At 43.1% G+C, this 21,815-nt stretch overlaps 5 protein-coding genes across 5 annotated transcripts, besides 3 other annotated features; 2 read left to right on the top strand and 3 right to left on the bottom strand.

Moving 5' to 3' along the window:
* Positions 1-16: 16 nt before the first annotated feature.
* On the bottom strand, positions 17-1,965 carry BCIN_03g05800 (hypothetical protein). Its single transcript, XM_001560832.2, has 2 exons — positions 1,633-1,965; positions 17-1,575 (listed from the first exon to the last, which is right to left on the bottom strand). The coding sequence occupies exons 1-2, from the start codon at positions 1,894-1,896 to the stop codon at positions 139-141; spliced, it is 1,701 nt and encodes a 566-aa protein (XP_001560882.2). The 5' UTR covers positions 1,897-1,965; the 3' UTR covers positions 17-138.
* A 3,344-nt stretch (positions 1,966-5,309) lies between these two features.
* Bcrpa49 lies at positions 5,310-6,987 on the bottom strand. The gene is made up of 3 exons (XM_001560830.2): positions 6,748-6,987; positions 6,350-6,666; positions 5,310-6,296 (listed from the first exon to the last, which is right to left on the bottom strand). The coding sequence occupies exons 1-3, from the start codon at positions 6,887-6,889 to the stop codon at positions 5,406-5,408; spliced, it is 1,350 nt and encodes a 449-aa protein (XP_001560880.1). The 5' UTR covers positions 6,890-6,987; the 3' UTR covers positions 5,310-5,405.
* An 880-nt stretch (positions 6,988-7,867) lies between these two features.
* Positions 7,868-7,874: a sequence feature (Short protein (BCIN_03g05780, ATZ48353.1) was converted to a misc_feature.).
* A 104-nt stretch (positions 7,875-7,978) lies between these two features.
* Positions 7,979-8,047: a sequence feature (Short protein (BCIN_03g05780, ATZ48353.1) was converted to a misc_feature.).
* A 193-nt stretch (positions 8,048-8,240) lies between these two features.
* Positions 8,241-8,242: a sequence feature (Short protein (BCIN_03g05780, ATZ48353.1) was converted to a misc_feature.).
* A 1,171-nt stretch (positions 8,243-9,413) lies between these two features.
* Positions 9,414-12,428, top strand: Bcmek1. The gene is made up of 6 exons (XM_001560827.2): positions 9,414-9,918; positions 9,972-10,023; positions 10,068-10,362; positions 10,421-10,663; positions 10,732-11,072; positions 11,129-12,428. The coding sequence occupies exons 1-6, from the start codon at positions 9,759-9,761 to the stop codon at positions 12,105-12,107; spliced, it is 2,070 nt and encodes a 689-aa protein (XP_001560877.1). The 5' UTR covers positions 9,414-9,758; the 3' UTR covers positions 12,108-12,428.
* A 182-nt stretch (positions 12,429-12,610) lies between these two features.
* BCIN_03g05760 (hypothetical protein) lies at positions 12,611-13,680 on the top strand. The gene has a single exon (XM_001560826.2). The coding sequence runs from the start codon at positions 12,689-12,691 to the stop codon at positions 13,583-13,585; it is 897 nt and encodes a 298-aa protein (XP_001560876.1). The 5' UTR covers positions 12,611-12,688; the 3' UTR covers positions 13,586-13,680.
* A 3,578-nt stretch (positions 13,681-17,258) lies between these two features.
* Positions 17,259-21,535, bottom strand: BCIN_03g05750 (hypothetical protein). Its single transcript, XM_001560823.2, has 4 exons — positions 21,193-21,535; positions 21,014-21,134; positions 18,133-20,930; positions 17,259-18,084 (listed from the first exon to the last, which is right to left on the bottom strand). Exons 1-4 carry the CDS (start codon positions 21,196-21,198, stop codon positions 17,512-17,514), a joined length of 3,498 nt encoding a protein of 1,165 aa, XP_001560873.1. The 5' UTR covers positions 21,199-21,535; the 3' UTR covers positions 17,259-17,511.
* Between the last annotated feature and the right edge of the window lie 280 nt (positions 21,536-21,815).

The raw sequence follows: 21,815 nt of genomic DNA, 5'->3' as shown, positions 1-21,815 counted from the left end.
TCGACTTGTCAAGACATGAAGAAATAAATTGTGATGATTGATGCCAAAAAGCTTATGACCTAAGGTATCTTCTAATTATAATGATTAATCTAAAAGTTATAAGTAACTCGAAAAAGAAAGTATACTCTAATCGCTTTATTATCTGGCCGTATAGAATATAGACCACGGGGATGAACTCTCTTGAACGCTCGGCATCAATGTCTTGGCTCCTGCCTGCTCCGCGACTGGATCTTTTTCTTCGAGTATAATATCTGAGCTGTTGACCGGTTCACCATATGGCCAATCGGTGATTTCGGCGGCAGTTTTCAAGGAAGAGGAGGCACCAAACATTCTAGATAATAGTTTGGATATGGCACTCTGCGCTGGTGGTAAGATCTGTTCACAGATATTCTCTGCTAGACCAAGAGGAAGAAAAATTCGAGGTTCTCCAGATACTATGGTGATGTTTGTCGATCGTTTGACTCTGAAGGATTCTCCTGTGAGAATGTCGACTATTATGGTACCGTTTTTGAACATGGTAGGTGTAGAGATAGTTTTGGATCTGGCCTGGCTACCTAGGTTGGTCAGCACCATGAGCACGGGGCCCTTCTGCGTAACAGCGACATGATCCTCAACGTAAAGACGTGTGGTTAGATGTGTACCAAATCCTACATCCCAACCCAGCTTTCTGATCTGATTCAAACGTGCGATATATTGGTATAGAGGTGTGATGTTATAATTGGATGTCCACATCAGCTCTCGTGAGCCAGGATCACCATCTCCAGAATAAGATTGTTCTTGTCCATAGTAAATAATTGGCACACCATCGGTGAGTAGATTCCATGCCATAGCATTCTTTACAACAGCCAAATCCGCGTTGGTGTCGTTGGTAAACCGCGGCATATCATGATTCTCCATAAAAGTCGACATTTGCTGCATGTCGCGGAATTTTGATCGATATTGAGGAGTGAGGAGGTTGGTCAACTCATACATACTTCCACCGTCCCTATGAAAGGCTCTCTTCAAAGGATAATATGTTCCATAGTCTAGAAGGCCTCCAACATAAGGTTGATATGAGCTCAAGTAGTCGGGGTCACCTGACAACACCTCACCCACCGACCAGACCCCCGCAGCCCGAACGAAATCCGGCCAAAAATTCTTCCTGACATGTTTGAAGGTGTCAATTCTCAAACCATCGATTTTGAACCTCTGTACAAGTTTTGTGATCCAGGTTTGGAGGGTGAGTACCACAGTAGGATCCTCCGTATTTAGATCGGGTAATGGCACATGTTCATCCCCCAACCATCCTTCCTCGGTCTCCTGCTGATTTTCGTAGTTCGTGACGAATGACTGTGGATGATAGTATGACGAATCATTGAAAGGTACGTATCTAGAATAGTCCACTGTAGGAGGCGAACCCATATGATTGACAACTATATCAACCATCAAAAACATACCCCGAGCGTGCAAGGCATCCGATAGAGCGAGCAAATCATCAGCGGTTCCAAAATGTGGATTTACCGAATAAATATCCTCTGGCCAATAACCGTGATAGGCAGTTCCATATTCAGTCAATTCTTCGATGTTCTTGGTGATCTGTATGGAATTGTGAGTAAATGCAATCAAAACGCTGGTGAGGCTGAAGAAACAAACGGGCGAAATCCAAACTGCATCAAAACCCATTCCTTGAATATAATCAAGTTTAGATATTATCCCCCTCCATGTCCCACCACAATACTCTCTCATCCCATGATCTGGGCCTCTACTAGGATTATTCTCATCTTCTATGGCAAATCTGTCGGTGAGCACTTGGTATATGGAACGCCTTTTCCAGGCCTCGGCATTGGACATGGTGTAACAATTGACGGTGGAGAAAAAAGCGAGAGAGATGATCAAAAGGAAAATGTTCATATTCATATATATAGGAAGGCCTCTTCTAGTTTACATAACTTGTACATTTTTTCGAAAAAAAAGGAGAGGAAATACGAGATATATAGATGATCGAATACATGCGTAATTTTATTTCTTTTTTTGAGTTCGTATAGTATGGGATAACCTTGCCAACCAAATATAGAATAAGACATCACGTGAGCACACTCTACCGTTCCCCTATCTTGAACCTCACTGAACATCACTCACTATTTGGGATCGAGACCGTGGATGATTCTCGGAACCTTGCGCTTGGTATGCAATTAAGGAATCTCGTAACGCTTAAATACGAGTATTATTTTGCTCGTCGGACGTTGGGCAGTAGAGAGGAATGATCTTGCTTCTCAATTGCACCACTCTCTAACGGAGATCTCTCTCACCTTGCTATATCTGGTACTGTAAAAGAGTAGAAGGTGGTAGTCACACAAGAAAAGCCTTCCGTGTACCATAAAATCACAAAGTAATCCTAGATGGCTATACATAGTAGAGGGAACGGGTAGTCACGTGGCGACAGTGAGGTGAGGGAGAGAATAGAGGTTATAAAGCATATTTATAAACGAGCTTTTTCTCGGCCCTTCACGGTTAAAAGTAACTACGGGGAGTGCTACTCAGGACCTACGCCTACGTTCGTGCTGCGCAACTTCTAGAGTCCTAGAAATATGAAAGGTTTCAACTACTCTTTTATTGAAATTGGAAGGGAAGGGATGTAGGGCGTCAAGTTGAGGGTAAGAACATAGATAGATTGGCTTGCTTTGTCTATACATCGTAGACCACGCGGTGATTACATAATGCTCATGGGCTTTTTGGCCTCGATTTCGAGGCATTAGACTCCCGAAGGTTCTCGAGGAGATAAACGTCCCCCCCTGATTGGTCTGGGAAAAAAATTGATCATTAGTAATCATTAACACGACAAAGATCAACAACCTCAATAATAATATAGAACGTTTTATCGACGAAGAGATTCTGAATACTGAGACAACACAAGCAAGGTCTATAAATGCCAGCTACAAGATTTCACATGGCCAGCACGTGCTCGCGCGCACAGTACTAGTGTACAGATATTATAAGGTGTCGCTGTATTCCAGTATCCCCGCTAGCATCCCAGTATTCAAACACCACAAGTTCATGACAACTCCCAAAAGAAACCTCCATCTGTTACGCCGGTACCCATCCTAGTCTAAATATGATTACAAGGGATCGCACTATGATGTAGTGTCCTCAACAAAGCTGTCTTCATCATCAAGTGATTTTTCGCCTCGGGTTTCTAAGAACATGTTCCAAAGCCCGAGAGGAAATCATTGTATTGAGGCTTTTGTAGAAGGATTCATATATGACGTAGGATTTCTATATAGGGCTAAACCTAGCTCCTTCTTCTGAAGTATGACGATTAGATCCCTTGTGACCCCCGCCCCCCATAAGTGTCCCTAATTATTGTACACAATCACTCTCATGCCATCATATCACTATACAATCTCACCATATCATTATATAACATGACCTTAAGTTCGGTAGCCAACAAATCATCGGTGCTATACTCCGCGCACTCGGAAATTTCTCCTGGCCACAAATATTAAAGTTCCGATAATGCAACTCACCGTGCCTACCTGATTATGATTCACACTCACCAGTACGGTAACTCCAAGTTAAGACATATTTCGAAAGGCTTGAGCTTAATGGGCGAGCAAAGGAAATGTGAGTTTCAGGTTACTTAATTTTGGATTTGATGTCTAAATGATCATCTAATTACAAACAGTTCTACACTCAACCACTCATTTTTTATATATCATGCCAAGCCCACAACACCACAAGCCGTGGAAAGCTTTACCAAAAGACCAGTGTCGGCACAGCACTCATACCAGTTGCACTCAATTCTGTAAAGTGTCGTTGATGCAACACACTTCAAGTTTTGAGACCCCCCAAGTCACTTTCGGATAAGAAATAGTACTTCAGTAGCACACGTAGAATTCAGATGAAAGCGTTTCAATCAAGGGGGGATCTATCGCGATAACTTTGAAATTGATAGCAACCGCACCCGCATGTCACATTGAAGCTCTGAGACAAAATGAGTGTTATTTTGGGAAAGTATTGTGTTGCTTGAAAAATCGGGGCTAGAATCATTTGAAGATCGAAGTGTGGTGTCGAGAGTCGAAGACCTCACTGCCAAGTGCTCTAAAAGGGAGTGCAGTGCTCGAGAATCAATGGATCACACCATTCAAGCTGCTATCGTCATGCTATGTGCAGGTATTGCGTTCTCGCGAGCATCATTCCAGCTGAGGGTGCCCTGGTGTGCAGCTTGAGGGGATTTCCTCACAGCTATTCCATTGCTTTATGTAAGTCTAGCACACACTAGCTTTTGGAGATCGACTTTCAGATTCTGCGGCTGCCGTCTCAAGGTCAACTTTCTGAATATCATGTCCTCGTATGCGCGCCGATGTTGGTATTCTTTATTCGTAGTAAGGTATGCGAAGGCACCTGAGAATCTGTACGTTGGGGATAGTATTGCGAGCTTTGCAACGTTGTCTATCTGCCATATCTGACGATGGCTTGTGTGATGTAGTGTGGTGAGGGTGCCTGGACAAAACATCCACATCGAGTAATTCTATCTGTGAGGCCAGTGATGGCCAACTGCTGTTTACCAAAGAATTTCCCCCTTTCTCTCCCATTTTCTCAATCCCAACAATTTATAAGACACCCTTCACCATTATTATAAAGACCATGCTATACTTTCGTCGTCCTGATCACCCCAGCCATTCCAACCGTCTCTTTGAAGCACCATTTTAGAGCTTCGCAGCTCCTCCAGGGTCTCTATCCCTCATACATCAGTGCTCCTCTAAAATTCAAACCAAGTCCCCCCCCCCATCACATTCCGATGCCCATTGTCCAGTTTTTCGAAAAAGACAATATAATCTTGCCACAGACACCATAAAATCCACTCCCACCCTTCTCGCTACAAGACAACATAGACCAAACTTTGACCCCTTTCCCCTACTATTTTTCTCTCATTACTTTTCCAAACAACTCTTATCCTTTTCAGCACAAGCGCCAAAAATGAATGCTTATCCCAAACACTCGAGCTTGTAAGCTGAATTGCCATCATTCCCTCACCCTTCTTCCACAAATAGAGAGATAATACGAACACCGGAAATGCCGATCTCGACGTTTTGACGTTGTCCTCCTGCATATGAGCTTCGTTCCTCCTGAGAACCCCGGAGATCTACTCCTCCTTCTCTCAATCTTTCGTCAGAACAAACGTTGCGAATCATCCAATTTTCCTTCTTATGCATAGATCACGTAAACCATGTAGACCACCAACACCACCAAGATCATATAGATCATATGTTCTAATCCATGTTTTTGTTTTTAATCGCAATCTATATCACCGAGAAACAAAAACAAATTAGTGTACTTTACTGTCAATCGCAATAAAATTCATCATCTCCATTGTCAGTATTAAAACCAAGATCCTACATACTCCACTTCGCCAATAAAAAACTAGTCTATCCCCTCCTTCCAAATGGCACTCTTGGGAAATCTAATGGCAACTTCAGCTTCGCTGTCCTCCTTTGTGCGGCAGTCGCCTTGTCCAAATCCAATGCCTTCCTCCTAGCCTCCGGAAGCCCAACAACCCTCGCACCAATCTCCTTGAAATATTGAGTCATCTCCTTTGTCTCCAATTTCAAATCCAGCTGAAGATCATACAGATCAACTTCGTAATTATCAACCAAACATGCTAATGCACATGCGTGGGTGATGAGGAGATCAGACTTGAATTTTGACATGACTCCAGCGTCCGAATATTTGCGTCGTACATCTTCAATGACGGATTGCGGTATATTGTCACCCAACTTCGTTTTCATTTCGTCGCGCTTGGGTAACATTCTTCCACCTCGCATTGGTCGAGAAGCCATGTGCAAATCTAACAAAAGAAGGAGGTATCGTAAGACTCTGAGCTTATTAACGCCTGCGGTAGCTGCAGAGACGATTCTGGCCGACACATATCTCGAGTTGGTCGTAATGTTCTTCTTTGCTTTGACTGATTGTTCCCACTCCAAAACAGGTACAGACTTGAAAATATCGCTTCCAATGAGGCTATCCACCGTATACACATCCTTGATATCTTTCGCGGTAAGGTCTGCTTTTGGTCGTGGTTTGGCTGCATCTGCTTGTTCCTCGAGATCTTTTCTAGATGCCATCCCAGATGTGGCTTCTGCCATGGATGCAATGATGGCAGATTTTGCAGCATCCAACTTCGCTGGCTTGGCACCATCCGCAAGTAATCTGGAGCCTCTGTTCGCTGAGATGGCATTCTCAGTAACGGAAGCAATGGCTTTCTTCGCTTTCTTAGTACCGAAAGTCTCTCCAAGGTCATTGCGGAGCTCTCGAATAGTCTACAGCGAGTAGTATTAGCATTGGCTCTGAGATTACTTAGAAATAGACCTACATGTTTGGCAAATTCAGCCTCCGTAGCTTGGTGTGCTCTAACGCTCCCACGAACCACCATCTTTCGCGCCTCCATAACCTCTAATTTTCCAGTCTTTGGATCGTACACACCAACATAATGCTTCAATAATGTATCAGACTCACCCGCTTCTTCCTCTCGCGCAGTATAGTCAAGCTTCGGATGTTCTGAGGAATGGAGAAGGACTTCTTTTGTAGCAATTGCTCCACTTCGTCCTGGTCGTTGAGGGGCATTCTTGCGAGGTTTTGTGAATGGCTGAAGAGATATGGATGCCGGCATAGCAAGTCCAGGAGTGGATGCTATAAAGAGTCAACCTTTCATGATCTCGAAAACTCGTTTTGTGATTTTAGTATTCTCCTGGTCTTAACTTGGAAACATACCAATTACAGGTGCCCATTCATCACCATCTTTTAAAGAAATCTGAACATTTCTGTCTTCTTCGATTGCCACTTTTTTGCTGGGTCTCGAGGAACCATCGGCATTCTTCTTTCGCTTCTTACTTTTCTCAATGTGATCCGCCATTTCGTGATTAAAGTAAAGCCTAGGCAGGTTGTTTGAAGGCGCCGGGTCTACAAGCTTCTGTTCTGTCGCAAAGCAAATAAATTTTTGGATGGATCGGCGATTGGAAACTTTTTTCCCGACATTTGGCTAAAAACAGACAAGGCTGAGAAGGTGGTGGCTTGACCAATGAGCGGGGCTGTGTTGAGCTGGTCATATGCAACTTTCAAGCTTGTCCAATGTGTGAGGCGCACAGTGATTCTGGTCAATCGTATCTTCATTTATCTATATACCTGGGTGGGTGGGTAGGCAGGTATGCTGTCATCGACAGAGGTAGCGGAAAGTAGATTTTAAGACAATTCGAAAAGTGCAACAGGTATTTTGCATTCTGAGCCTCGAGAGCGAAGTGGGGGGAGATAGATTTGATGACAATTGACACTCTGACACTCCATTGCGTTGCCATACATCTGGGGAAGGAATTATATTACATGCGGGGAAGCTTGAAGCACATCACAACACTAGCTTTGGAATACGACAGCAAGCATTTTGACTAGAGTAGCATCATAGACATCAATATCACTCTCAGTGCAATTCACATGGTGCAAAGATGACATCAGTGAAGAAGAACTTCTTTTTTTCTTATTCATTCCTATCGGGTTGGTAGTCATAGAGGCATTTAGCATCAGAGGCAGCTTCTTTCCCATGACATATTGGTTCATAAACCCTCAATGAACAAATCGACGTTGCATTGTTGACCGATCCTGCTTCCTCCAAAGCTTCCCACCACATGCTAACGAGTGCGCGTCATCAAACTGATCTTTCCTTGAACACCCAGCCGCCGATGAACGAAGCGCGAACTCCGAACTTGTTGGTGAATACTGAAATGCTGAAAAAGGCGAAGACGTTTAATGCGAGAAATGGCGCATTCGAAAAGAGTTTAAGTCGTCATGATGTTATGAATCGAGAGGTAAGGGGTATCGAGATCGAGTTGTTTTGAGTTGTTTACTTGCTATAGAGGAATCAGTAGATGTTCAACAAAGAAATTCGGCCCCACAACAAAGACCGCTGAAAAGCAAATCTTCGCTCTGGAGCAACAGGAAGGTGAAAACTTACGATCGGGCACGAGTCTTGCGGCGCTTACGCTTCAAGCGCCTAGTGCGCTTCTTTCTCCACTTGGCTCTCCTGAAGATGTTTGTCAGTTACAGATACTTGAAGATGTTGATGTGGAAGTGATGGAAATGGAGACGAGGGGTAAAAATCCAATCTTGTGAAAATGAGGGGAAATTTGACGATTGCAATGATTCAAATGCTTTCAATAAGCATATGATGCACTGTGAATAGCCATTGAGGGTAAAATGGATGGATTTCAACTTACATTTTCAATGTGAGTTGTATGAAGATGGTGAAGAGGAGAAGTCAATTCCGTTGATTGAAGCTCGAAATATGGGTGTTGATACTCGCTTAATTTTCGAGCTAATTTAGCGTATTATGACTGATTAGGGCTAGTCACATGATTACCCACCTGTTCCCAAGATGCCCAATGTAGATTCCTTTACCTGGTCGGGCCCGACTAGAGGAAAATTACTAGGTAGATATGTATGTAGAGGGTTCCAACGTGTTCCTATAGCTTCCAATATGATGCTCAGTAGACAATAATCATAAGGATTTGAAGCCACTTGTTGATCTCAAAAATCATTACACACCTCTCAATCTCTAATATCAATATAATAAACATTTAACGTCTAATATTGTGGTAGGTATTCAAGGTATCTTATTAATCTTTTATATCAATATAAGCATTCAAAGTCTCTTAATATCTAACATTGTTATAAGTATTTAAAGTATTTCAATCTTTTATATCAATATAAGCATTCAAAGCCTCTTAATATCTAACATCGTTACAAGTATTTAAAGCATCCCAATCTTCCGTATCAATATAAGCATTCACAGCACCCTCGTTGCCCGATTTCCATATAAATATTCAATGTACTTTCAATATCTAATATCAATACAAAGATTCGAAACACTTTCGATGTACAATACCATTATTTATACACACTCAAGGTACCCTCAATATCTGGCAAGAATATCTATAAATGCTCAAAAAGTATGACACTTGACCTCGATACGTCTAAGTTTTCAAGGGGCCTATTGGGGAGCTTTCAAATCAAACGTTTCAATGAGTAACACATTCTAAACCAACAGAGATCTCATCGATGTTGGCATAACACCATCAGGTATTTTGCCATGGGGGATTCGCCAGTAAGGTCCAGGTGTCGCAAGGTTGGTACCAGTTGCAATGGAAGGAAATTTCAATATACATGTTTCTATCATCCCAGAATTGCATTCAAACCTCACTCAAGCCTCCCAAAATGTATTCGGCCTGAGATTACATAGAACTCGCAGCCTCCCAAGGATAGGAGGCAGTTCGTTGACGGAGGTCGTCTGTCGGTCACGTGATGACGAACACGGAGTTGCATGTGGCTGCCCCCTTCGTTCCTTCACTTCTCTCAAAAGAAGCAAGGTGATGCGATACGTCAAGAAATAAGAAAAGCTACAAGTTATATACCAGGTGATGAAGATGGCCTTCGATGAAGCATTATCTAACTAATAAGTCACAATTTCATCTTTTACTACTCCCGCCTGTACATGTTCTACCATTTACTTACTCACGGTCATTTTGATATCCACCATCTCTCCTAAGGTGATGCGAATTGCACATTCGTTGAGCATTATCTATGCTTATTTGACTTGACCGACATCATCCAATTTCATACCTTTTTTCGTATATACATTACCACTTCATTTTCTCTCTACTTTCTCTCTAACTTTCTCATCTCTTCACAATTTCCACAATTTGTCTCCAATCCATCACCAATATCTTAGCGTCACAATGGAAGCACCGGGATTGGATTGTGAACTCGGTGGTCAAGACTATCGTGAGAACATTGATCAATCCCTCATGGGAACTCATGAAGGGAATAGCCATGTCCTCGATAGCAATATTATCGCATCGCTCAGTTATGAGCATGCACAGACTGGTCAAAAGCTCAGTTCGTGAGCCTCTTATCTCACCAGTCTTCGTGATCTAATGTAGAGTTTACAGCAATTCCTATTCTTGCCAAAGGCTATCTTCATGTGGGAAGAGAGACGAAATGGTATGCAATTTGTTCACTCAATCTGTAGCCTGCTAATGGTTTAGTGATTTCTCCATTGATAGTGTGCTTGTCTCCAAACAACACTTTCGCATCTACACCATTATATATGATACGGAAAAGCTGGATGAGTACCCACCTTCAATTTATTGCGAAGATCTTGAGTCCAGGAATGGTACCTATGTGAACAATACATTGATTGGTATAGCTGGTAATGAAAGAATTGGACATCTTCTTGTTGAAGGTGATTCGATTGAGATCCGACCCGATTGGAAGTTTCAATTTCACCAACCAAAATCAAGAATGACATCGCATATGCCTTTGCCTGATATCGAAATCAAGGTATTAATGCCATTATTTTCTCCTGGTATGTATTTTATGTTGACCAATAGATTTATAGTATTTCAAAGATCGATACACCATTTCCAACCATGTTCTTGGCAGTGGTATTGCTGGAGAGGTCTTTCTTGCCAAAAATGCTAGCAGCTCGAAGCAGGTAGCATGTAAAGTAATCAAAGTAAGCCCCTCAAGACGTGCGCACTCCAGCTCCGATGGTTCTACGGGATCAAGTCAGCAATATGATACCGATTTGGCGAGGAAATCACACCTACGAGAAGTTAACATACTGTCTAAACTGAATCATGTAAGTTGTGACAAGCTCACTGATTCGTCCGCCTATGTATTCAAATGGCCAAGACTAATAATCAGTAGCCAAATATCATCCGCATTGAGAGGGCCTTCCTTTCGAACGAGAGGTTGTATATGTTTACAGAGCTTGCTGCAGCAGGAGACTTATACACATACTTCGATTCTTGCGATAATAAGCTTGAAGACGCCCACGCTCGCCTTATTACGCGACAAATCGCTCTGGCTCTGGAATATCTCCACTCGAAAGGAATTGCACATAGAGATGTTAAAATGGAAAACATTCTCATTACAAATACCGATGTCGGCTCTCGAGTAATTCTCACAGACTTTGGCCTTGCTAATTATACGGAAAAAACAACCGGCAGACTCTTTTCTTCAGTGGGGACAGAGGGTTACGTTGCACCGTAAGTATATCTTTCAAAAACAACATGTAACGAGTAATGGTACTGATTGATGATAGCGAAATCATTGGTCCTGATATAACTCGTGGCTATACGACAGCTGCAGACATGTGGTCATTTGGAATATTGACATGGAGTTTGCTCACTGGTGAAAGTTCGATTCCTCGAGGCCGATTGTCCCAGCTGGAAGAAATTCAAGCTGCTAAGAACTTTCTTTCATCCGATGAAAAAGAGGTAGCAAGCAAGTGGTCTTATCTTCATCGAAGAGTTCGATCATTCCTGCGCGGTCTTTTGGCTAGTGATGCAAGTCAACGTATGAGTGCTGTTCAAGCAGTAAATCATCCATGGTACAAAAAACCTCCGGTTTCCGACGCGATAGAGCAGGCATATGAGCGAGTCACAAAGTTCTGGAAACCACGAGATGATGACGACATTCTTGAATATCTGCCTGGATATACCGTGCCTACAACAGAGGTTACAAGCTCAGGTCGTCGAAAGCGCTTGCCTGATACTTCCATGTCGCCCTACTTCAATCTTGACCGACATCTACAATCAAGATCTCCACAGGTGGCGAAACGCAGACGTATACTTGATGATCTTAAAGAAACTGGAGTAGCATTCGTGAATTCAGAGCCACAACAGAACGATTCTAGAGGTATTCCCAGGAGCAAGAACAACGTTCAAGTGAAATCGGTTACTGGAATTGATTTGTTTGGAAGCTCCACAGTTTCAATGAACAGACAAACAGGAAGCAGTAGTAGGCCCGGTTATGAGACGTCATCTTCTAAAGATAATTCGAGTAGACTGAAAGTGAAGCAGAAAGTGATAGAAGATTCGCAAAGTCGTCTTGCATTCTCTAGCACAGCTAGTGATGCTCATTCAAACACCTCGAATTATGTAAGAGTCAGAAAAGAAACAAATCCGGCCAATCAGGAAATTCACGATACTGCATCACAGCGTGTATCGAAGTTTTGTTCGGCCAAGGCTTTCAAGGATGAGATTAGCATTGTCAGAAAAGAAAGATCTATGGAAGCTTGATAATCGTTTGCTTTTGGGTGGATCTTAGGTAGCTCGAGGAGTTTCGAGGCGTTCAGTCTGAAGCATGACAGACGCAGCTTATAAAGGGAAATAATGGATTTGCTACTGTGAGCACTTCGCGTGCTGTCCCCTACAAATAATACCCAGGTAGTTAGCTAGACTTTTTGCTCTTGGTCTATTATGTACTGTATATATGATGTTGGCGGCTTTGCGTTAATGTCAGGATGATCAGCGAGTGTGCACTGGCACCAAAAAATAGAGACACTATATTGCTATTATTGTTCCACCAAAGATTCAACAATGAAGAATCTACAATAATCAATTCACAATATCGTCGGCTTCGGCAAGTTTAGGCGAACGCTTTACAATACCGACTGCCGATCTACCAGTGAGGTTGACAAATAAGAACCGAGAAGCTAAGACGTCATAGATTGAAGTTTCGGAAACAGTACCTTGGTACGGTGGAAGGAAACTAAATTATTAATTATAAAAGAATAGTCATTGGCTGTACACTTGTTTGGGATCCCCCTTTCATGTTGGATTCTTGCTCGTTATTACAGTAACTAATACGAACTTTTACAATGAGTGGTCACGGGAACGCATCGACACCGCCGATCGTATCTTTACTGTCTGGTGGAATTGCCGGAGGAGTAGAAGGGGCTCTTACATACCCAATGGAGTTTGCCAAAACACGAGTACAACTGCATTCTGGTCCATCTAAGTTACCCCGGAATCCATTTCAGATTGTTCTACAAGTATACCAACAAGAAAGTATTAGAGCTTTGTATAAGGGATGTGGCGCATTGGTATTTGGATCTATTGCAAAAGATGCTGTACGATTTGCTTCGTATGGCAGCATCAAAAACGTCTTTCGAAATCCGGAGACTGGCGTTCTATCTCCGGGTCGTAATATGTTAGCAGGCATGGCAGCGGGAGTTGCAGCCAGCATATTTGCAGTCACACCTACTGAACGGATCAAAACGGCGCTTATCGATGATGCCAGGACCACGAGGCAATATAATTCTACAGTGAATTGTATACGTACCATTCTCAAAGAAGATGGATTTGTTGGTTTATATAGAGGTTTCATTGGTACAACTCTCAAACAAGCTTCTGCAACCTCTTTTAGAATGGGTTCGTACAACATTATCAAGGATTTTCAGGCGGTGCAAGATATTCCGCAGAGTACTGTCATGAATTTCGTGAATGGGGCAGCAGCAGGCTTAATCACAACTTTGGCAACACAACCTTTTGATACAATCAAAACGAGGAGTCAATCTTCGAAAGTGACTACAACCACTCAAGCTGTGATGAGTATAATAAAAGATGGTGGCGTGAAAGCTTTTTGGAGGGGAACCGTCATGAGATTATCACGGACTGTGTTTAGTGGTGGTGTTTTGTTCACAACTGCGGAAGCTATGACAAAGATGTTGAATCCTATATTTGCACCACAGAGTGTTTATGAGTCTTTCTCTTAATTAGTTCTCTTAGCGTTGATGTTTGATCCTAAAGTGGATATCAACGGTACAAAACTCTGTTCAACCTCACACAAGAATACCTGTCATGATACACAGGTCCCGTCATCCACTCGTGCTACCATCGAATATTTCGCAATCGGTATCCGAGTGCAGACATACGAAATCGCACCCTGTTACAGCCTGGAACATGTGCGTCAAGAGTCATTGTTTTCAGCTATGCCAACAAATAAGGGTCTTTTCTTCCGGGTATAAGGCCGAAGAGATGTTAGAGTTCTTGGCTTCAACCTCAAGCAATTGTCGATATTGAACTCATCTAATAACGACGGCGTAAAGCCTACTATGCTCGACCTAGTCACTACCATATTCCTCGGCGCCTTCATTATACTTGGAAATGAACTTTGTCAGCAAATTTATCAGCTCAATCTGAACCCATATCGTCTCCATGATATCGAGCATCTAGAAGATATCATTACTAGCGACCCAGATTGACACGAATTTGGTATCTGAATCCGAACGAAGATATATTCTGGAACGACTCGACTTCATTTTACAATCTAGAACCGGTGGTGGTATTGGCTGCTTTGGCTTTTCTGGCTGCTTTCAAAGATTGCATCAAGGGAATGCGGATTCTTTTTGAAAGCGACCAGGTAATTGCTCCAGTCATTACCTGCAAGGCGTTAACAAACTTCTTACAGATATAGACGGAGACGAAAGCTTAGTTTAGATACGAGGATGTTGGGTTTAGGAACCTACATGCTGAGTGATGAGTGTTTTGAGCAAGGCGTTTAGCGAAGATGGAATCTTGGATCGGATTGCTTTGCGTTCGAATATGGACGATAGTGAGGTAAATGAGGTGATGTTGAGGTGTAGCGCAAGATTGTAGATTTTGCATGGGAAATAGATGTTACGGCGCGCGATGGTATACTGGAATCGCACAAATGCTCATATCATCTTTTGCCCCATTATTACCTGTGGTCCTGTCGAGTTGAAAAATTCCGAGTTAGGTATGTATCTATAACCCTGATTCAATCAAGAGGGAGGGTGTACGTGCACGTAATAGTGAATCGAGGAGGAGGGGTAAAAATTAAATACTAGTGAATAAGGAAAGAGGGGTATGTAGAATAGTGAATTTAGGAGGGGTAAATAAACAACCTAGTGAACAAATAAGAAGGTGTATAAGCTAATAAGAATTGGTGTATAAAAAAGAAGGTTATATGTATACCAAGCAGTTAATTTGAAGGATACATACCGACGAAGAAAGTGACGAATTAAAAATGAGGAGTAATACAAGATTCAGAACGAGATAGTAAACCAAGAAGGACTGATAGAAAGGTATCTATGTATCTTATATAACTCCCTCCCTTCCACCAATCTATATATAGATTATCTGCAGACCTCACACTGCGCCACATTTCGCAATTTTCTCGGTCTGGTCACTTGGTTGGCCTCTGGACCTTTCTCGCAGGACTCGCTTGGAAATCTTCAATCCTACACCTAAACATCTATACTGTGCCACGGTCCAGATTTTGGTCCGTTTAGTCTGGCTGACCGGCAGGCCTCTGGAAAAGTCGCCTGGGTCGGTACACATCCATACAAGGATCTGGTTAATTGGTTGGGTGGGGATATACCTTGATAATTATGGAAATGGAATTTAGGATAATTTTTATGCTTCGAATGGTGAACGAAGTATAGTTTGCTGTGTAGTTGGATGGAGGTTCTTTTTTTTCTTCTGATTCGGGCTGAGAGCATTATGGTTAATTAGGTGCGGTGTAAGTTACAGTGTTTTAAACGATTGAAGAAGCGAGAGTTGGGAATTAAGTAGTAGATGGAAAATGGAAGATGGAAGGGGGCAAGGGGTTGGGAAAACCATGACAAGAGGTTTCGATTCTTAGCTTATGTGTGTACACTGAACATATCATCTTTCTTGTTCGTGTTTGGTATTTGAATTCACTCTACATACTCATATTCGCTTGGGTACTTATCTAGAAATCCACCCAGACTCCAAATAGCTAATAGACTCTAGAAAGGAGAACTGTCACTTTATTCTCATCATAATCCACAGTACATAACTTGTCATACCATCAAATATCCCTATTCATATCGAACATAAAGTAGCAAAGCAGTCAAACCCTCTCAAAGCACAAGACTGACTGCACTAAAGGATAAAGGCATTATGAATACTGAATGCAAGTCAGTCCTCAAAGCTCGCCATTTGCACCCAGGCAACAACCAATAGATGCTGAGCTGGAAGTTGAGATATACTATATATAGCAGATAGGGATGATAAAAAGGCGCAGAAACGACCGCCAGCTAAACTAATAGAGCAATCTAACACCAATGCTCTCGATTACGGGCCGACCACAAGGTAGGTCTCTGTAGTCTATGAGATTTCTGTCCTCCTCGTGGATGGTAGCGAGACCGACCACATAGTCCAGATCAACCGAAATAAATAAAAGACTACGTAAAAATAACGTTCGATATTTCTACCTGGAATTAATTGCATCGCGAACGAGGGCCAGTCCGGATGGATAACGTCGGCGAAGTGGATGTGTTGGTACTCAAGAAGTGTATATAACATACAGATTCTCGAGCCATAATACATATCTCATCATCAACAACAACAGCAACAACAACAGCAACACCTTCACAGATCTCTATCATCAACACAGTTCAATACCTTCATCATATCCTATCCCATCCAATCTTAACCCCACACAATCCAATCCCCAACAATGCCCAGAAGTAATCCCAGCATCTCTAGCAGCTCTTCTAGAGAAAAAACAAAGCCAACCTCCAGTTTCAAAGTCACAGTTACAGCTCCCACAGATAAGAACACTGGCACAAAGAAAACTGATAAACATATCTCCGAATCGAGAACAAGTCTTCCCGGATCAAAGGGACCCTCTTCGACTTCCTCAAAGAAATCTAGCACAAAGCCTTAGTAGGGCTCACACAACCCGTACCGAGTCCGCTCCGGCACACATCCTGAGATTCACGTGCTGAGAAGAAGTATTCCAACTGAAAACAAGTCAAAGATCAAGCTTAAAAAAGTAGCTCATCACCCAGGTGGTGATTCATAGCTCAAGATCCCGAGTTCCAGAAGTACGTAGCGAGTTTTGGTAGTGGAGGGTGTTTGGCGTTTTGCGAAATTAGAAAGGACCCTGGAGGTTCAGAGAATAGTGTTGGAAAATGGTGTTAGTTAGCAAGTGGATACATATCAACAAGCCTGTCTAAAGGAGAAGATAGATAGAATGTTCATAGATATCCAATTGATTCCACACACACACTGATAACTCGTTCCTTGTATTTCGCTTTGCCTTCTGGTCGTGCCAACTTAGCTCGATATTTTGCATCATCCGTATCACATCTTGGACCCAGCTCCCAGCCTTCAATTCCCACATCCCCCAATAATCATCAACAATCAGTTTTCCGGAAAATTTTCTGACAACAATTGTAACCATAACCCCTACTGGACCTGGCACAATATATCCACATTGCAAGCGCCGGTTCCTACCTTGGCCTGCGCGATGTGATTGAGGATTAGTACGCGCGGCTAATAGCCGATTTGAGTTCAACACTTGGTGCTACGCAAGCTTTACCCGCTTTTCACAATCAACATAATAAGACGAGCGGCTAAATTTGAAATCAAAGAAGGGTACAATGAAAAGTACAATGGATTATTAGGTTACTCTTATTATTAATGAAAGATAATAGGTCATGTAGAAAATATTACCGATATATCTGTCCATACGATTCAACACTTATTGCAAGCCCAATTGAACGTCGGGTCAATATTTCAACAATGTTAATTTAAGTCTGCATTATTTATACCCCACCTAGAGCCTCTGTCCGATATGTAGAACCAAACCCCCTATCGTCCGAAGTCTGAAAATCGCACTTTTCACATCTACCCATCTAGTAATTAATTAAAGAACATAACCGCCACTGCTAGCCACATCCCAGCCTCTCAATCCTCTGCCTTCCTCCAACTCTACACACCACCAAAGTACCTCTCTCGCTTTATCCTTCTGTCCTCCCAATTCATATGCTCTGGCTAATGAATACCAAGCTTCTGAATAGTTCCAACCTGAACCTAATCTAGTTAGACCGGATAAAAGCCCATATGCACGATCCCGAGCTGCAAGTCTATCGAGCTTATCGGTTTGGTTCGATCTTGAAACAGAGGGAATTTCTCGGTGCGGAGGAGTAGGAAGGGAAAGACCAAGGGGTCCACTCGTGGGAAAGGGAAGGTTTGGTTGATATGGTTGCGATTGCGCTGAGGTATTGAGGGTAGAGGCTGAGGGAGTACTGGTAGATACCGTGGGAAGAACTAAAGCTGGCATGGTGGGAAGAGGTAGAAGTTCTTCTGTGTATACGTCTAGTAGAATATCGGAAAGCCCAACGATTGCGGCAGGGTGGTCAGCAAAGTGAGTTAAAGCACTCTCGAAGTTTTCAAGGGCCGTATATGGAGAAGATTGTTCTGCAGAGAGATAGCCACGCTTTAAAAAATATTAGCAAAATTCTATGAATTCCTCGAGCATACGTACCTCTGAGAAAACATCGCCCCATAATTCAGCCACACTCTTTCCACCTCCCCAACCAGAATGATCGAATGACGCGAGGCCTGTTGGGTCATTGAGAATATCTATTTCTAAGCCGTGCACCAACTTATGCGCCTCTTCGATTGCACCTTTAGCGTCTTCATGCATGGTTGCTCGCCGATAAAAGCCAGCAATTAACAACCACACTTTCACTAGTGTTGTTATTCTTCGCCGTCTCTCGGAATCTTTCGAGAATCGTGTTGTGGGGCTGGGTGATGATGAGTGTGGTGTAATTGGAAGGCGACCATCTTGAACAATGTGATTGGAACCCACTGGTTTGAGGACCGGCTCCTTGTGTTCCATTTGCTGTGAGTTTGGGGGTAGTGGTTTTGAGCCTTGTTCCGAATGATCCTCTCCATTCTGTACATCCATCTCCCTCGCAGTGCCATCGGTCCTTCCTATACTCGCGCTCCTGTTTGGCCCTTGTGAAGGATTTCTGACACTTGACTTTTTGTGTAGCTTTTCATGATCTCCGGAGCGTCTGCGGTTATGTCTTCCAGCTGTGCCGTTTTCATGAGTGACTTGAATAGTTGGTGCTCTATTGATCGTGGCATGTGTGGTGTCTGATCGTTGAGAGATTGTGCTCTGTTCCATCGAAGCTACCATATCCTTTCGCATTGACCTATTCAGAGTTCGTCCAAATATACTTCCTTTCATACTTCTAATGGTTCCTGCTGAACTTTTGGGGGGTACCAATGTAGCATTTTGAACTACTGCAGTGGCAGTTTCTTTAGAAGGATCACCGAACAGTCTCGTATATAGAGTTAAAAGCTCATCACTACAATTGACTGCAACCTCGGAGCCCTCAAGGACTTCTATAAGAGACAACTGAGTCATCTTTACCTCCAAAAGATTTGCCTTTTCAAAATCATCCATTTCATCTACTAAGCCTCGATTCTGCTGCATAATGTTTTCGTTGGAATTCAGATGCTCGCTCCTAAAGGAACCATCAAGTTCAGATTCTCCATATAGATTTTTCGAATCCCCGAATTGGTCAAAGACGCCTTCACAAGATCTTACTGCTGTCATAAAATCCTGCCTCGCACTCAGTAGTAAAGCCATAAGATGCCATAACGGTACCAGAGATCTTTCTCTTGAGAATCTGGCTGCGACGTAGGAGCCATGACCATTTTGCAAATTGGAGCGCGGAGGAGCAAGCCCAACTTTCACAACCTCAATCGCTGTCGATATCTCTCTGCGTTCTGCAAGGATTGTGCCCAATGCAAAAAGGGTTTCTACATCTGCAGTGCTCTTATACTCTGGGAGAAGAGCCCGACGAAAGCATTTTATAGCCTTCATCTGAATGGCCCCCCTCGAAGATGAATCGAAAGTCAAGCGTGCCCATTGTGCATAGCCGATTCCGATTGACCGCCAAGCAATGGCAAATGTATTTGGTGATATAGGATTGTTTGAAACAAGCGAGGTGCCATTATCAAGTGATTTCTCGGTTCCATGTGGCTGTTCGGCGGGATGGTGTTTAGCTAACCACTCCTCGAAAAAGTGGCCAAGGTCTTTAGCCTTCTCTGCCCCTTCTCTTGAGCCATATCGACATAAAGCTCTGATGCATTCAGCAGCCGTTTTCAAGACTGTTTCGTCGTCATCTAGACCGTGTTCCAACTCCCCAGTTTTCTCCACTCGAGCTTTCCCTCTCTTCACAATCTCCAAATAGGTATCGAATGCTTTAAACGCTAAATCAAACTCCGCGACCGCTACATGAACGGTAAATAAATGTCGCAAAATTGGCGTTGAATGGAACGTTTTAGTTGCGGCATTGTACAGAATGTTCAAAACACTTCTACTAATTGCCTCAGCCCCTCCTTCGCCAAGTTCATGTTCTTGCCATGTATTCCCACATAAAACTCTCCAGTTTTGCATCACTAGTTCAACAAATGCTTCGACTTCCTCACTTGGTTCTTCCGCCTTCGGAAACTGTACTTCACTCAGAAGCAATTCCTCGTAGCGAGCTTCCACTTGTTTTAATTCCGCTCGTTGCTGTGGTTTCGATGATGACTCAGGATATGCGGTAGTAAGATCTGTTGTGGGAAATGGTAGGTGTTGCTGGAGAATGTCCGATAATGTGATGTAGTATTCCTCCCACACCTGTCGCCTTGAGGCTTCAGCATGCAGTGCGCGATCTAATGGCTTCGTTGGGGCCCATTCCCAAAATCTCGCCCATGCACGAAATGCTGATAATGTTTCGGTCTCCAGTGTTGGTGAGGATTTTGTTTTGATGGCATGGCTTGAGAGCATGCAAGATCCTGCCAACAATTCTTCGATCCAAGTGTTCAATTCCTTTCGGCCGGTAGGTGGTGGTGTAGATGATACGCTTGCCAGTATTGGCAAAGCGGAATCAAAGGTTTCCAATGCTTCTGCCAAATGCCCAGTCCTCCGTTGCGAGTCCCCCTTAATAAACGAGGCCTTGAGTGCACACACTTTCGTCCATTCGTTCGATTCTTTGTTGGTTCCATCAAGTTGAGAAAATTCCGCTTCTATACTTTCAGGTAAACTCGAAGCTGCCAGGGCATGTTCTCCAATATGCCAATGTATCCAACTAACACAAACTTGCGCCTGGAAGCCATCTTCAACATGTTGTCGTTCGTTCGATATAGCTTCTAAGAGTGGCGGTATATATCTTGACAGATCTGAGGAGGTAGAGCCAGCTGTCGATGGTGGCGTGGCAGAGGTCAATGTTTTAAGACAATGTTGTGTAACTGCATGTTCAGTCTCTGCGGTCAACGTGAGGCCTATTGAAACCGGTTAATGTCGAAGATCAGTGCAAACAGTCTAAGATTAGACTGTCAATTCTAGTGGTAGCATGTAAACATACATATCCGCGAAGGCGCATGTTTCCTAATCTTCCTAACAAGTTCTGGCACGGCATCCCAATTACCTTCGCAACGAGCCGTGTCCAGGAGCTGAATATAATGGGCCGCTTTGGTTTGTTCACGCTAAAGTATGTAAGCAGATGTATCAAGTGCTGTGTCCTATCAACATATTTCAACTTACACTCATGGTCGCATGTAATTTTGGTTCCTGGGTATGCAGTAGGTATATGTATATGTATATGTGAAAAGGAATGGAGATGGCTAACACGTTGAAGCGAATGACAGCATGCTCAAGGAGGTCACAAGAAGAGCAGCCAAGCACAAATGGAATTGTGGGATGGGGAGAAATTAAGATTTATTGTGAAATTAAGTGATCTAGGAGAACGGTAAACTGATTGAATGGCTCAATATTTCGTCAGCTTAATTACCAATAGATTGGGTCTTCAATTTACTGAATATTTGGGGTCTTGAATGAAATCCATGGATACGAACCATTTTCTAAGCTTCGGTCTTCACACCCACCCGTCTTGGTCGTCCCAGGGGGGTTTCCAGAAATCCAGTTCTCAGATTTCTTGGCAGTCGGGGCCGGAATAATGTCATTCCGAGCACAAGGCTGCGTGCTGGCACATGCACTATAAATATATCTCCCAATAGTAGACAGCGACTGACTACATCACGTGACTAATAACTGATCGTATCACAACAAGGCTGAGCATGCTACCTGCGTGTCAGCCACTGTGGCTTTGCTATGGCTCAACCACTTGACGATGCTGTTCGTGTCTAGCTCCACCGCTAGCCAATCAA

The sequence above is a fragment of the Botrytis cinerea genome, chromosome 3 (assembly GCF_000143535.2).
Source record: "Botrytis cinerea B05.10 chromosome 3, complete sequence".
NCBI lineage: Eukaryota > Fungi > Ascomycota > Leotiomycetes > Helotiales > Sclerotiniaceae > Botrytis > Botrytis cinerea.
Note: the sequence above shows the minus strand (reverse complement) of the source record. Positions and strands in the feature narration are given on the sequence as shown.

Excerpts from the sequence above, each read along its gene's own strand:
- BCIN_03g05800 (XM_001560832.2), bottom strand. The coding sequence starts at position 1,896 with ATGAATATGAACATTTTCCTTTTGATCATCTCTCTCGCTTTTTTCTCC. Across the intron at positions 1,576-1,632 it reads ATGCAGTTTGGATTTCGCCC|ATCACCAAGAACATCGAAGA; the intron begins GTTTGTTTCTTC and ends AATTCCATACAG.
- Bcrpa49 (XM_001560830.2), bottom strand. The coding sequence starts at position 6,889 with ATGGCGGATCACATTGAGAAAAGTAAGAAGCGAAAGAAGAATGCCGAT. Across the intron at positions 6,667-6,747 it reads TGAATGGGCACCTGTAATTG|CATCCACTCCTGGACTTGCT; the intron begins GTATGTTTCCAA and ends GACTCTTTATAG. Across the intron at positions 6,297-6,349 it reads AGGCTGAATTTGCCAAACAT|ACTATTCGAGAGCTCCGCAA; the intron begins GTAGGTCTATTT and ends TACTCGCTGTAG.
- Bcmek1 (XM_001560827.2), top strand. The coding sequence starts at position 9,759 with ATGGAAGCACCGGGATTGGATTGTGAACTCGGTGGTCAAGACTATCGT. Across the intron at positions 9,919-9,971 it reads ACAGACTGGTCAAAAGCTCA|CAATTCCTATTCTTGCCAAA; the intron begins GTTCGTGAGCCT and ends TAGAGTTTACAG. Across the intron at positions 10,024-10,067 it reads GTGGGAAGAGAGACGAAATG|TGATTTCTCCATTGATAGTG; the intron begins GTATGCAATTTG and ends CTAATGGTTTAG.
- BCIN_03g05760 (XM_001560826.2), top strand. The coding sequence starts at position 12,689 with ATGAGTGGTCACGGGAACGCATCGACACCGCCGATCGTATCTTTACTG.
- BCIN_03g05750 (XM_001560823.2), bottom strand. Across the intron at positions 20,931-21,013 it reads ACATGCGCCTTCGCGGATAT|GCCTCACGTTGACCGCAGAG; the intron begins GTATGTTTACAT and ends CGGTTTCAATAG. Across the intron at positions 18,085-18,132 it reads GGGGCGATGTTTTCTCAGAG|CGTGGCTATCTCTCTGCAGA; the intron begins GTACGTATGCTC and ends TATTTTTTAAAG.